Here is a 15847-nt window from a genome sequence, read left to right on the forward strand (position 1 = left end):
ACAGACATGTGGGGCCTGTGGCAGAGGTTTATGGAGCCTCCTTCTTTCAACTGCGTTCTCACCACTCCAGGAAAGCAACTGTGCTTGTCTGCTTGTTTTGATTCTTGGTTATGCTTGATGAGATTCATTTAAAAAAAAAAAAAAAGCCTTCTGCGCTGAGAATACCCTTTGGTGCCTTCTGTGTCTATGTTATGTGTTAGTGGTTTCTCTGAAGAAAGAGGCCTCCAGAAGGTGGTTCTCTTCATGACATAGCCAGACCCACCCCTCATGGTGCTTCCCTAAGCTGGTGCTACAGAGGCCTGGGAGGAAAGTAAAACAGCTCTTTTTGCTTCAGTTCAGCCAGGGGTCTGTGCATGTGTTGGTAGCTGTTGAGCTTTGCATGTGTTCCCTGAGTGCCCACTGTGCACGGGCTGGGGGTCTATGCCAACCAGGGGATGCCGGCAGAAGGGAGTCTCACCTTCAGGAGCTTACAGTGGCCTAGCAAGGGCAGTGGTCACCACCCAAACAGCTACAATATATGGCCAACTGAGAGTGGGGCTAAACCAAGGTTATAAACTTAGTTGCACAGAGTGCCCCAGAGGGACTAATTCACGATGACTCCATGCATAAGGAAGATGCTGCGTGGAGGTGACATTTCAGTTGGGCTTGCAAGGATGAGTTTGGAGGAGTAGGAGGGGCAAGGGTGTTTTGAGTATAGGGAGCAAAGGAATATGAGAGTGCAGAGTGGGTTTGAAGAAGAGGACATTGTTATGCATGAGGCTGGTCTTGGAAATATTAGGGTAGAGGTCAGAGGTTGAGTTTGGCGGGCCTGTAGGGCTTCTGCAGAGGACTCAGCCCCCAAAGGGGCCAGAAGGTGCTATAGGATCCCACTGTGGCCTCTCATCTCCTCCTGCTCTGTTTCAGTTTGCATTTTTCTTCTGATGCGTCAGATGGGGTGTGGGCACTCTGGGTCTCTTCCCCTGGGGCTTCAGTGTTCTTGCTGCCCCAGCATGGTTGAGTTGGGCCAGGTTTACTTTATCTGAGTCAAGGGGCCATGAGGAGGACCCTTGGCAGTGGAGGTCTGATGCCTGGGCCTGGGATTTTTTCACACTGGTCCTTACGTATCTTTTTTTTTTTTTTTTTTTGTGAGACGGAGTCTTGCTTTGTTGCCCAGGACGGAGTGCAGTGGTGCGATCTCGGCCCACTGCAGCCTCTGCCTCCTGGGTTCAAGTGATTCTCCTGCCTCAGCTTCCTGAGTAGCTGGGACTACAGGTGTGCGCCACCATGCCTGGCTAATTTTTGTATTTTTAGTAGAGATGGAGTTTTGCCATGTTTGCCCAGGCTGGTCTTGAACTTCGGACCTCAAGTGATCCACCTGCCTCGGCCTCCCAAAGTGCTGGGATTACAGGCATGAGCCATCACACCCGCCTCCTTGTGCATCTTCTAAAATTTGAGTAGGCAGAGGTCTGGGTGTAGGATCCCAGGCTGGCATGGCACCTTTCTCATCTTACATCCTTTCTGTGTCATTCTGCCCTAGTGGGAGCTGGAGAAGAGCACCCGCCGACAGGAAGGGAAGGAGTGCACAGAAGGCTATCAGGCCTCTCTCAGCCAGCTCCAAATCCTTCACAAAATCTCATGCCACTCATTGTGGCTTCTGAGTCTCAGGGAAAGGGTGAGCCCTGAGCTATGGGATTAAAAACTAGGCTTGATGGCTGCTGGGCTTGGGTTTTCCACAGGACAGTATCTAGCTTCAGCCCATGTGTCCAGGGCAGGGGGTGGACAGATAGGTTGGGCTCCACACCACAGCAGGGACTGCGGGAACAGCATCGGTTTGGGCTTTCCATCTTCTTCCTGGGAGTCTGCCCCTGAATGGAGCATGCCTCCCTCTGCAGTGACCCAGGGAATTCTTTCATCCTTCCTCTTGCTTTCCAAACCACGCTGTTGGGGCAGGATGTCAGCCAGATGGATATTGTCATTCCACCCAACACAATTAATAACAGTCCCTTAGTATTACCTACTACAAGTTCATATTCAGATTTTTCCAGTTATGTCAAAAAATGTCTTTTTACAGTTGGGATTATTTTGAGTCAGGATCTGAACATGGGGCTACACATCACGTTTGTTTATGTTTCATAAATATCTCAGTCTGGAACAGTACCTCTTCCCACTCCATCCTAGTAGACACCCTCTTTTCATGCCATTGACTTGTTGAAGAAATTGGGTCATGTGTTCTGAGCATTTTCCAGAACAATTCTGGGTTTAACTGATTGCTTCCTAAGTTTTCCAGAACTTTGAGTTTTACTGATTACTTCCTCATGCAGGGAATTTTTTCCTCCATATCCCATATTTTTTCCTGTAGACTGGAAGTAAACAATAAAAACTTGATTAGATTCAGGTCAGTTTTGATGGAGGGTGGGGGTGGAGGGTGCTGCATTCTTCCTGTTTCATAACTTAAGGAGGCACAAAGTGCCTGATTGTCTCACTTTTAATGATGCTGAATTAATGAGAGTGAATTTAGGTGATAATATTCTGATCCCTTCATTGTAAAGCTCCCCACCTTTTACCTAATTATCCATCAGTAATCACTGCTTGAGTCTAATTTTATTGAGTTTCAAAGGATATTTTTCTAATTCTATTGTTTCTTTCTCATTTATTAGCTAGAATTCTGTATAAAGTATATTTTTTGCTTCTGTGAGGGCTATTTGGTTACTCTGAAATACAGTTTACGTTGGAAAATGGGATAGTTAATTTGTTTCTTTTAATTAACAGTTCTCAGAGTTGTGAGTTGATACCCTGACAATCTCAATTGGTGTTCTAAGAGTCCCTCTTCTATTTTTTAAAAATTGTGGTAAAATACACGTAATGTAAAATTTCCCATCACAATCATTTTGATGTGTACAGTTCAGTAGTGTTAATGTTAAGTATATTCACATTGTTGTGAAACCAGTCTCCAGAACTCTTCATGTTGCAAAACTGAAACCCTGTACTCATTTTAAAAAAGAAACAAACAAACAAAAAACAATTCCCATTTATCTTCCTCCTCCCAAGCCCTGGCAACCACCCTTATGTTTTCTGTCTCTAGGAGTTTGACTATTCTAGGTATCTCATACAAGTGGAATCACACAGCATTTATCTTTTTGTGACTGGCTTTTCCATTTAGCATGTCCTCAAGATTCATTTATGTTGTAGCGTATGTCAGAATCTCCTTCTTTTTTGGCCGGGCATGGTGGCTCACACCTGTAAGCCCAGCACTTTGGGTGGCTGAGGTGGGTGGATCATTTGAGGTCACGAGTTCAAGACCAGCCTGGCCATCATGGTGAAACCCTGTCTCTATTAAAAAAAAAAAAACCAGAAAACTAAAAAACAAAAATTAGCCAGGTGGTAGTGGTGCATGCCTATAATCCCAGCTACTCAGGAGGCTGAGGCAGGAGAATTGCTTGAGCCTGGGAGGTGGAGGCTGCGGTGAGCCAAGATCATGCCACTGCGCTCTAGTCTGGGCATCAGAGACCCTGTCTCAAAAAAAAAAAAAAAAGTCCCTTCTTTTTTTAAGGCTGAATAATATTCCATTGTGTGTACATACCACATTTTATTTATCCTTTCATCCATTGATGGATACTTGGGTTATTTCCACTTCTTAGCTATTGTGAATAATGTTGCTATGAACATAAGCATAAAAGTGTATCTCTTTGAGACCTTGCTTTTAAGTCTTTTTGGTACACACCCAGAAGTGGCATTGCTGGATCATATGGTACTTCTGTGTTTAATTTTCTGAGACACCACTGTACTGTTTTCCACAGTAGATGCACCATTTTATATTCCCACCAACAGTGCCCAAGTGTTCCAGTTTCTCCATATCCTCACCAGCACTTATTTTCTGTTCTTTCAAATAGTAGCCATCCTAGTGGATTTGAGGTGACCTCCTCTATTAGTTTAAATGTTGTCATGGCTCATTGATTTTTATATATTCAGTATATTTACATATTCAGTCATTCTTTTTAATGCTCATGTTATCCTATCTTTGGTCAGTGGCAAGCCCCTTCAAGCTGGCTTCTATATCCCTCTAGTCAGCTCCTCTGACCCCACATCAGTGGCCCCCTCTGTGAGTAGGACAGGTGTCCCCTTTACTAAGAAGTTAAGAAGGGCCTCTCCAGCATGCAGGCACCAGCGAAGTCTTTTACTTTTTCCCTCTGGGCTGGCTGCTTGTCAGAGCTCTGCCCATCAGAGCGCAATTAGTCTGGTTGTAGTACTTGTACTTCCCCTGGTTTTCTCCTGGGGCTGGGAACAAAGGAGCTGCTACCTAATCTGCCCTTGTCTGTGGGTATATTTGCTTAGCTGTGGCTCAGGGAACCCCCGCCACCCATCCCACCCCCGCTACTCTCCTAACCCGCAGAGTGGGCAAACAGGGCTAGAGCAATGGAAACTGACAAGACCACTCAGTCAGTCTTTATTGAGAGCCTTCTGAGTACCAATCAGGGTGGTCTCAGATCCACTTTGGAAGTCACTGATCCACCTGACTCGAGGTGCTGAGCAGGTCTCTACAAGGCCAATGTTGGGGGTAGATGGCAAGAACTGCCTCTACTGAGCTGTGACAGAGACCCTGGTGGGTCTAGCAGTGCAGTGAGGTCTTAGAATTCAAGATGTGCTTTAGGCCTCTGCAAAGGAAAAGCTGGTCCTCTGCTAAGCCACAGGAAAGAAACACAGTCCTGGGGCGGAACTGGTCTTTGAGAGAATAGGGTCAGGTCTGTCTCTGATTAATAGGGTGTCAGACAAAGCTTGCTTGGGTATCAGTATCAGCACTCGAAATGAGGTCTAGGGGTGTCAGAAGTGTCCAGGAGAGTTGGAAGAGAGAGTGGTTGGGGGAAGGGGTTATTCTGACCCATGTACTAGAAAACCAGACAGCCCCGATTGGAGAGCCACAGGCCTATGGCCCCTGCATGATCTGCTTTCTTGGTGTTCTTTCCTAGACCTGCCAGGTATGCCAGATGCTGCTGCCCAACCAGTGCAGTTTCTGTGCCCACCAGCGGATTCATGCACACAAGTCCCCCTACTGCTGCCCGGAGTGTGGGGTCCTCTGCCGCTCTGCCTACTTCCAGACCCATGTAAAGGAGAATTGCCTGCACTATGCCCGCAAGGTGGGCTACAGGTGGGTGCTGCCTGGCTTGCTGTCCTGGTATTGCCCAATGGCTGGTCCTTTTCCTAAGCCAGAACTCATTTCAGATAGTTTTGGTCTTAAGAGGCTTGGGTTCCAGTCTAACAGGACAAGAGCATTGGATGGTATGTGGACAGACATTTTTTATTGGGTAGCAGACAGGAAGAGCAAGAGAGAGAAGAATAAGGAGTTTTAAAAACAAATATTAAAACATTAGCTTTGAAGTTTTGGGGAGATTAGACATATAATACTTTGTCTATTTGGTTTTAAAACGTATGTAAGTTTAATTTGCTCACCAAGTTATGTTTGGCACATTAAATGTAAAGTGCTGTTTCAATAATGAATGTACTAATTACAGTACTTGGAAATGTTTGCAGGTTTTAACAAATGGGGCTGCAGGATGCCAAACTCAAAGGGCTTTAGTATCTTTCTTTTTGTTAATTTTTGTCAGTTTGTGGCAAAATGGGCAAAACCTGAGACTGGAAAAAAGGATCAGCCTCTTGGTAAAACCAAGAAAACTCTTATTTTCAATGGAATTTCCTCCTTTGTGTCAAACATAAGCAACAAGTCATTTTCAGGGAAAAGATCAAAGTGAGGGAAAAAACTTCCCTCTAGAGCTCATTGATCTGTAATTTGTTTTCTGCTCTTTGGCATTAAATTTTTTCTTGGTTTTAGTTCATTTGACTTTTTTGTGTGTACTTATTATTGTCTTTAGCATTGTGTTAGACACTCAGGATACAAAAATGATTAAGACACAGCCCTTGCCCTGGTAGGTTACAAACATAAGAACATAGGTAATTATAACTCAGAGTGCTAAGTCCCACAATAGAGAAATGGTCAGGAAAGCTTCCTAAAGGAGATATTAGGAGATTTTCAGACAAGAGAAGGGGAAACCATACCTGGCAAGGGCCTGACCAGGAATAACAGCATACACAAAAGAGGTGTCAGGAATGATGAGTATGGTTGTATAGAGGAATGTCAGGATGAATTGTGGGAGTGGGGAGAAATGAGACTAGGGAGTTGGCAGAGGTCAGACCATGCAAGACCTTGTATTTCTTGGCAGACATTTGGACTTTATCCAATGGACAGTGAGGAGCTACAGAAATGTTTGCAGCAGGGGAGTGATTTGGCTAGTATATTTTAGAAAGATCATTCTGGGAAGCGAACACATATATTAGTGAGGAGAGAGACTGAAGACTTCTTCAAAGGCAAGTATGATGGTCCAGATGAGATGCTGAGGGCTTCACTGAAGGCATGATTGTGGGAATGGAGAGAAGGTAGATTTGACAGGGGTTTAGGAAGAAGCATCAAGATTTGACAATAGCTTTTATATGGAATGAGGGATGAGGAGTTTGGCAGAGGCGAGGCTAGGCCATGCAAGACCTTATATTTCTTGGCAGGCATTTGGACATTTTCCAGCGGACATTGAGGAGCTACAGAAGGATTTGCAGCAGGGCAGTAATCTGGCTAGTATGTTTTAGAAAGATCATTCTGGGAAGCTAACACGTATATTAAAGTTTTGCAATGACTCCCACATTTCTGTCTTGGGGTAAACATTTTATTTGTATATTTTTTTGAGACAGTGTCTCACTGTCACCCAGGCTGGAGGGCAGTGGTGTGATCGTGGCTCACTGCAGCCTTGACCTCCCGAGCTCAGGTGATCCTCCCATCTCGGCCTCCCAGGTAGCTGGGACTACAGGCACGCACTGCCGTGCCTGGCTAACTTTTTGTGCTTTTTGTAGAGACAGGGTTTCACCATGTTGCCCAGGCTGGTCACATAACTCCTGGGCTCAAGCGATCCTCCCACCTCAACTCCCCAAAGTGTTGGGATTACAGGCGTGAGCCACCGTGCCTGGCGTTATAAACATTTAAAAATGTAGACTGATTTCTTTTTCATCTTATGGAGGATGGAGTATCTAAAGTACATTAAAAACAAGACAAACCTAAGACAGGATTATACAAAGCACTTACCACCAAGTTGCTGAAGAGCATTGCTTGGCAGCATCCCAGGCTATATTTTAAACCAAACATCTGAATATGTTTTTACAGTATCCTGTAACACTTAAAAATACCTTTCTAGCCTTGATTTAAGTGTATGCTGCTTGTTCTAAGATCCAATCCAATCCAATAGTAATACAATCAACACTTAAATATTTATCTTTGAATCTTGAATCCAAGAAAATTTTTTTTTTTTTTTTTTTTTAAAGATGGAGTCTCGCTGTGTCACCCAGGCTGGAGTGCAGTGGCAGCATCTTGGCTTACTGCAATCTCCGCCTCTCGAGTTCAAGCAATTCTCCTGCCTCAGCTTCCTGAGTAGCTGGGATTATAGGCATGTGCCACCACGCTTGGCTAATTTTTGTATTTTTAGTAGAGATGGGGTTTCACCATGATGGCCAGGCTGGTCTCAAACTCCTGACCTCAGATGATCCACCTGGCTTGGCCTCCCAAAGTGCTGGGACTACAGGCATGAGCCACTGCACCTGGCCCAAGAAATGTTTAATTGTACGGATGGATTAATACTTTTCGTTTTTAATTACATATTTTCTTATGTACAAGTAAAAAGAAATGTCTCAAAAGCAGTTCAGTTTATCAAACCTTTTTGTAAGGAATGCCAGACCAAATGAATTGTGACTCAGCGAAAGAGATTACCGAAGATAGCGATATTAAAATTTTCAGTGATCTGCGGTTGAAGTCAGAAGACATACACAACACTACAGTGTTCATAACAGAGGTGTGCAATCACTACAAACAATTTTAGAGCATTTTTACTATCCAAGAAGAAACCTCATATCCACCACTTCTTTCTTCCCCCCTAGCCCTAGGCAATCGCTAATTTACTTTCTGTCTCATAGCTCTTCTGGACATGTCATATAAGTGGAATTATGTAATATTATTAGCATATTTGCAAGGTTCATCCATGTTGTAGCATATATCAGTATTTCATTCCTTATTATGGCTGAGATTCCATTGCGGGGATATACCATGTTTTGTTTATCCATTTGTCAGCTGATGGACCTTTGGGTTGGTTCCCCCTTTTGGCTTCATGAATAATGAATAATATGAATAATGCTGCTGAAGAACATTCATGTACAAGTTATCATGTGGACATGTTTTCAGTTGCTTTGGATACCTAGGAGTAGAATAGCTGGGTCAAATAGTAACTCTGTAGGGAGGGGAACATCACACATTGGGGCCTGTCAGCGGGTGGGGGGCTAGGGGAGGGATAGCATTAGGAGAAATACCTAATGTAGAAGATGGGTTGATGGGTGCAGCAAACCACCATGGCACGTGTATACCTATGTAACCTGCACATTCTGCACATGTATCCCCGAACTTAAAATATAATTTTAAAAGAGGAAAAAAAGTAGTAACTCTGATTAACTTTTTGAGAAACTGTCAGACTATTTTCCAAAGTGACTGCAGCGTTTTTACATCCCCACCAGCAGTGTATCTAGGTTTTGATTTCTGTACACCCTTGCCAACACTTGTTATTGTCTTTTTGATTGTAACCATCCTTATGGGTGTGAAATGGTATCTTGTTTCCCTGATGGTTAACGGTGTTGATCATGTGCTTACTGGACTCCATCTTTTTTTTTTTTTTGAGACAGTCTTACTCTGTTGACCAGGCTGGAGTGCAGTGGCGCTATCTCAGCTCACTGCAACCTCCGCCACCCCGGGTTCAAGCACTTCTCTCACCTCAGCCTCCTGAATAGCTGGGATTACAGACGCCCACCACCATTCCTGGCTAATTTTTGTATTTTTAGTAGAGACGGGGTTTCACCATTTTGGTCAGGCTGGTCTTGAACTCCTGACCTCAGGTGATCCACCGACCTCAGCCTCCCAAAGTGCTGGGATTACAGACATGAGCCACTGCTCCCGGCCTGGACTCCATCTTCTTTGGAGAAATGTCTATTCAGATAATTTGCCCACTTCTGAATTGGGTTATTTGACATCTTATAATTGAGTTGTAAGAGTTTTTTATATCTTCTGAATACAAGTTACTTGTCAGATTTGCAAATATTTTCTCCCATTCTGTGGATGTTAATTTTTTTAGTAAATTCTCAAGATACCTATGTTCCATTTTATTGAACTCTACTACAGAGTTTTACAATATTATTTTATGTTTTGTATTATTTTTGCTTTTACTTGATGATAATGTAAAAAGCCTATATATGGTTATTTATATAATATATAAGTATATATAATTTATATGTATTTTATGTAAAATATGCATACACATATATTTCAGAATTTCATAAATTATTCTGTTCTTTGTTAATAATTTGGAGAGTGGCTAATGATGTCATAAGGATGCAAGTTTAGACTGTTTTAATGTTATTTTCTTATTTGTGATTATTAACAAAGTTAAATATGTTGTTTATTATCTTTTCTAAAACTACATATTTCACAACATATGATTCCATAATTGTCTATCTCGTCTTAAAAAACTGTGGTCAAGTGCGGTGTCATATGGTTGGCACTCTTTTCTGCATACTTTCTCATCAACTTGTAAACACCATTGGATTCAGTCCTTCATTGAGGGTACTTTGCATGTGTTCTTACTTTCAATGAGGTTTCTCAAAGAAATGTCTACCAGATACATAGAAGGAATTTTCAGTAGCATTTGAAAAGAATGTATTTCTACTGTTTCTGCAGGAGTTTGGTCAAATGGCACAAATAAAGCCACTTAAGAGATTCTTTACACATATCAGATGTACTTGGCCACTTTGGATGAATGTGGAATTATGTGCTTTTTTCTCCTCATAATACTTTGTAGTGTGGAAATACTTCTGTGTGCTAGAAGTTGGTTTCACTCTTCTTTTAGCAGGAGAGAAAGGAAAATTAAGTAAGTAGCTTGTATAGAAACCCTAATTTAAAGCATATACAAATTTAGTAATGAATGCTCTGTGGAGTTCATCACAAAAAGCTTTCTGGTTCCGTGGGCTGCTCTTCATTGCTAATTAAATTTTCGAAGGTGATTCTCTACCCCTCCCTTCCAATACACACAAGGAAGAAAAAAGATTGTTCAGGATTCTGTGGGGATTTATGTGGGCTGTGAAAATGTATCACGCCTGTAATCCCAGCAATTTGGGAGGCCGAGGTCAGTGGATCACCTGAGGTCAGGCGTTCAAGACCAGCGTGGCCAACATGGTGAAACCCGTCTCTACTAAAAATACAAAAGTAAGCCGGGTGTGGTTGCAGGCACCTGTAATCCCAGCTACTTGGGAGGCTGAGACAGGAGAATCGCTTGAACCCAGGAGGTGGAGGTTGCAGTGAGCCAAGATTGCACCACTGCACTCCAATCTGGGTGACAAAGCAAGACTCTGTCTCAAAAAAAAAAAAAAAAAAAATATATATATATATATATATATATATATATATATTTTAAAACAAAGGGTAACATTCAGGAGTCAAATAATTCTTAAATGAAGGCACGCCTTTTATTTTAGCAAAGCACCTGCCTCTCTTTAGTGCCTATGGGGTTGTCAATAATATGAGGGCAGACAGTATTGCAACAAAAGGAAGATAAAAAGGAAGAGCAGAGAGGGAAAAGATGTTTTGTCATGTAGGGGAGCCCTATGTGTGTTCATGGGCAGGAGGAAACACTGAACACAGGAGAGGGACTAGTAATCTTATGGATGCAGGTTGGCATGGAGGAAGGTCATATTATTCTCCGATATCGATAAAAGGAAAGGCAGTATTTATAGAGAGATGTTGTGAAGTTGAAACAAGTTCCATACGGCCTCAATTTCAGAAAAATGGTTTAAGACAATTGTTTATCTTATTTATGCATCGTAAAAAAAAAAAATCCACCAAATAAACTCAGAAAATACAAATTGGTAGGGAGAAAAAAAAATGAAAAGTTATCCCCATAGTTCCACCAGGAAGACATCACAGCACTTTTGAGCTGCATGGTCCAGTAGAGTATAGTATAGTACCAGCAATTTGTGGCTACCGGGTGCTTGAAATGTGGCCAGTGCAACTAAGGAACTGAATTTTTATTTTTATTTTTTTGTTATTTAAATAGCCACATGGCCACATGAACAGTGGAGCTTCCCCCGCTCCCCCCCAAGAGACAGGTTCTCACTCTGTCACCCAGGCTGGAATGCAGTGGCACAAACTCGGCTTACTGCAACCTCTGCCTCCCGGGTTCAAGCAATTCTCCTGCCTCAGCCACCTGAGTAGCTGGGATTACAGGCACGTGCCACCATGCCCACTAATTTTTGTATTTTTAGTAGAAACAGGGTTTTGCTATGTCGGCCATGTCTCATCTTGAACTCCTGGCCTCGTGTGATCCGCCCTCCTTGGCCTCCCCAAGTGCTAGGATTACAGGCGTGACCTATCGTGCCCGCCCCAGTGGAACTATTGACCATTCCTTCATCACAGCAAGTTCCACTGGACAACACTATAGAGTATTTCTTCCTGGGCTTTAAGGGTTTTTTTAATGTAGTTGTTGTTTTGGTGACCATAGCATTGCCTGACTGTATGTTTTGTTAAGTGGTCATCCCTACTTACTCATACCAGCCTGTGGGAAGGCATGGGCTTTGTGCAGCCTCCTTCGGAAATTCTTGGACTTCTACAGTTGCCTCACACTTAAATACTGTTTATGCCATTATTGAACCATTTTCTTCCCTCTCCACTTCCACCAACTTCTCTTAGGTAGGCTCAGGTTTTTGGTTTGCAGAATATCCTCTGGCCAGTGCAGGGAAGGTTGGGGTTTCTCCCTTCTGTACAAGGCGTGGCCTTGGGCTTGGGGGCCACTGTGTGGCCACATTGTGCTAGACTGTAGCAAGCAGACCCTCAGGACGTACTTGTCAAGGGTGGAAGTCCAAGTGATTGAGGGAGGGAGAAGGTGCCTGGATAGTTCTGTTCCTCTTCTCCATCCCTCCTCTTGCAGCACCACCTGTGGGTCCAGTACTCCCTATACTCCACCCACACTCACACTACCCCACTTCTGTCTAGGTGCATCCACTGTGGTGTCGTCCACCTGACCTTGGCCTTGCTGAAAAGCCACATCCAGGAGCGACACTGCCAGGTTTTCCACAAATGTGCATTCTGCCCCATGGCCTTCAAGACTGCCAGCAGCACTGCAGACCACAGTGCCACTCAGCACCCCACCCAGCCCCACAGACCCTCCCAGTGAGTGCAGCTCCAGGGCCAGCAGGCCCTGTGGAGCAGAGAGGAGTAGCCTGGGTGCTGTAGGGGGTGGCATAGGGATGGGTGAGGGAGCTGGGGTTAGTGGCAGAGGTGCCTGGGGTCGTACTAAGGATGTCCTGAGGCAGGGGAGCATCCACATTGGCTCAGGGTAGTGCTTTCCCAAACTTGACCCTGGTTCAGAGAGAGCAGAGATGGGTGGAGGGGCTGCATGGTGCCTTGGCCACCTCACCCCCTAGGGCTTGTCTCATCAGGCTCATTTATAAGTGCTCCTGTGAAATGGTCTTCAACAAGAAGAGGCACATTCAGCAGCATTTTTACCAGAATGTCAGCAAGACGCAGGTGGGCGTCTTCAAGTGCCCTGAGTGCCCACTCTTGTTCGTGCAGAAGCCGGAGTTGATGCAACACGTCAAGGTGGGATGCCTTGCGGGAGGAGGCCGGGGAGGAGGGCACATGCCTCAGGCTGGGGGTCTGACTCTGTGCATCTTTCCCCTTGCCCAGTCAGTAATCGCTCTCCCCATCCCCAGAGCACCCACGGTGTTCCCCGAAATGTGGACGAGCTGTCAAGCCTCCAGTCTTCAGCGGACACATCCTCAAGCCGCCCTGGCTCTCGAGTTCCCACTGAGCCACCAGCCACTAGTGTGGCTGCTCGGAGCAGCTCCCTGCCTTCTGGCCGCTGGGGTAGGCCTGAAGCCCACCGCAGGGTGGAAACCAGGCCGCGGCTGAGGAACACTGGCTGGACCTGCCAGGAGTGCCAGGAGTGGGTTCCAGATCGGGAGAGCTACGTGTCCCACATGAAAAAGAGCCACGGTCGGGTAAGTGCAGCCACACAGTCATAATGCAGAGCCCAGTCCTCTGGACTTCCTTCTGTGAAGCCAGAACCCCTAGGGTTCCTGGTGCTTAGGGCAGGGTGGGTACCACAGATCTTGAGGTCTTCGGGAGTATCCTCCTTTCTGCCCATGGCATCTGAGAAGAAAAATGCACCCAGAACTATCTTACAGTTCTGATGCTTTGTGTGTTGCCACCTCCTTCCTTAGACATTGAAGCGGTACCCATGCCGGCAGTGTGAACAGTCCTTCCACACCCCCAACAGCCTGCGCAAACACATCCGCAACAACCATGACACAGTAAAGAAGGTCTACACCTGCGGGTGAGTCCCTGGGGATAGTAGTGAGGAGGCCTGAGGTTCAAAAGACTCTGTCCGTGGCACCACTGGGGCTTTTCTCTGCTGCAAGATCAGGTGTCTAAGACAAGAGACAAGTGATTTCCAACTGGAAGAAATTGCGGCTAAGTCAGAAATCAGGGGCAGGTCGAAAATCAGCTTCCAGAACCTGGTAGCTCCTGAGCCCTCTCTCGTCACTCTCTAGCCCAGGACTGCACAGCCCATCAGTCACGAAGCATCCTGAGGTTTAAGAGGAGGGGTGGTGATGTGACCATGCACCCCTGGGGCCGAGAGGCTTCTGCACCATCTGCCTGTGCCTTGGGGTGTCCCCAGGCCCTTTCACTGTGACTACTAGCCTAGCACTTGGGTCTCTGGGCGGTGACATCAGGTAGTGTTCAGTGAGATTGTGGCTGAGTGCCAGGTGTCAAGAGTGCAAGTATTCTGACGTGCTATTGTCTGCTACCTTGGCTGGCCTGCTGGCTGGATGTCTCTGGGGTTCCCAGCACTAGCCAGCCCAGGAGTCTGCTCCAGACTCGCTCCTTCCTGGCCTTGGTGTGAATAGCACTGAGGGAGCCTGCGGCCCGGGCACTTACCTGACCTCTCCGCTGTGCTTCTGCAGGTACTGCACAGAGGACAGCCCCAGCTTTCCTCGGCCCTCCCTTCTGGAGAGCCACATCAGCCTTATGCATGGCATCAGAAACCCTGATTTGAGCCAGACGTCCAAAGTCAAACCTCCGGGTGGACATTCCCCTCAGGTGAGTGTGGGCTCCCTGCCCATTGGAGCTGGCTGCTCAGTGAGGCTTGGAGCTGGAAGGGCATTAGGAAGGCTACTGTTGTGGCCATGGAACAACCAGAGTGACAGCTTCTCTCAATGTGGGTCACTCTCTAGTCCTGTGTGACCCGCCTGGCACTGGACACAAGTAGGGGATAAGGACAAAGACCCATAAGGTGGCCTGTCAGCCTTTTGTTACTGTTGCTTCCCTGTCACCATGGCCCCCTCTGTAGGGGTGTGCTGTGCTCTGTGGACATTGGTGCATTTTCACACATACCATTCTCTTTCTGCTTCACAGCAGTCCTGAGGCGGAAGCACACAGGACTACCTTGTCAGATGAGGATAATGATGTTTGACCAACTCACCCCCCAACCTCACTAGTTACAGGAAGAGCCAGGCCTAGAACCTTCTATCCTGGCCCCTTGCCCTATGACCTCATCCCTGTTCCATGCCCTATTCTGATTTCTGGTGAACTTTGGAGCAGCCTGGTTTTTCCTCCTCACTCCAGCCTCTCTCCATACCATGGTAGGGGGTGCTGTTCCACAGAAGGGTCAGGTGTGTCTGGGAAGTCCTAAGAGCTGCCTGGAGTTTCAAGGCATTCTTAAAAACGTTCTTGCCTAATCAGATGGTGTCAGTGGTTGGCAAAGCCCCTTTCATGCGTAGTAGCTGGGGGTATCGATTGATGTTTTTGGCAACACCTGTCCAATTGTAAAATGTACATCCTCCCTTCCCCCAAAATGCACATACCCTTTGATCCAGCAATTCTGCTTCTAGGATTTGTCTATTAGAGAGATCTTTTGCCTTGGGCATAAAGAAGTCTGCTAAAGGATGTTTGCTGCAGCACTGTGTGCAGTAACAAAGATGGAACTCAGCTAAATGTCTGCCGTTGGGGACTTCTCATCCCCACATTGGGTTAGTGTGCTGCCTTTAGAAGAATGAAGCCTCTGTATGTTCTCCCATGGAAACATGCTCCAATGTATGTTGTTAAGTAAAACAAAAACAAAAACAAGAAAAACACAGGGTGAAGAAAAGCATGCATATACTGGGTGCGGTGGCTCATGCCTGTAATCCCATCACTTTGGGAGGCCAAGGTGGAAGGATCACTTGAGCCTAGGAGTTTGAGACCAGCCTAGGCAACATTGGGAGACTCTGTCTCTACAATAAATAAGTAAATAAATTAGCTGGGTGTGGTGGTGTGCACCTATAGTTCCATCTATTCAGGAGGCTGAGGTGGGAGGATCGCTTAAGCTCTGAGGTAAGACTGCAGTGAGCTGTGATCACGCCACTGCACTCCAGCCTGGGTAACAAAATGAGACCCTGTCTCAAAAATGAAATGAAATAAAATAAAAAAATTAGCTGGGTTTGGTGATGTTCACTTGTAGTCCCAGCTACTCATGAGGCTGAGGTGGGAGGATCGCTTAAGCCCGGTAGGTCAAGGATGCAGTGAGCTGTGATTGTGCCTCTGCACTCCAGCCTGGGCAACAGAGTAAGACCCTGCCTCAAAAAGAAAAAGAAAAGTATGCATGGCATGCCATCATTTTGTAAAAGACAATAGTTTTGTTTTTGTATAGGCATAGGATACCTCTTGGAGGAGCCACAAACCCAGGTAATATGTTCTTTGGAGAGCAGG

At 45.6% G+C, this 15847-nt stretch overlaps 1 protein-coding gene across 4 annotated transcripts in view; it reads left to right on the top strand.

Annotated features, from left to right (window-relative positions):
- ZNF592 (zinc finger protein 592) overlaps nucleotides 1–15847 on the top strand; it is a 57752-nt gene that overhangs the window by 37559 nt on the left and 4346 nt on the right. For all 4 annotated transcript variants that reach the window (XM_034939331.3, XM_034939330.3, XM_055098901.2 and 1 more), the window contains 6 exons: nucleotides 4944–5122; nucleotides 12092–12268; nucleotides 12538–12697; nucleotides 12811–13098; nucleotides 13321–13433; nucleotides 14065–14200. In XM_034939331.3, the coding sequence (XP_034795222.1) occupies nucleotides 4944–5122; nucleotides 12092–12268; nucleotides 12538–12697; nucleotides 12811–13098; nucleotides 13321–13433; nucleotides 14065–14200 (1053 nt within the window). The remainder of the gene's footprint in view (nucleotides 1–4943; nucleotides 5123–12091; nucleotides 12269–12537; nucleotides 12698–12810; nucleotides 13099–13320; nucleotides 13434–14064; nucleotides 14201–15847) is intronic.

The sequence above is a fragment of the Pan paniscus genome, chromosome 16, assembly GCF_029289425.2.
Source record: "Pan paniscus chromosome 16, NHGRI_mPanPan1-v2.0_pri, whole genome shotgun sequence".
Taxonomy (NCBI): Eukaryota; Metazoa; Chordata; class Mammalia; order Primates; family Hominidae; genus Pan; species Pan paniscus.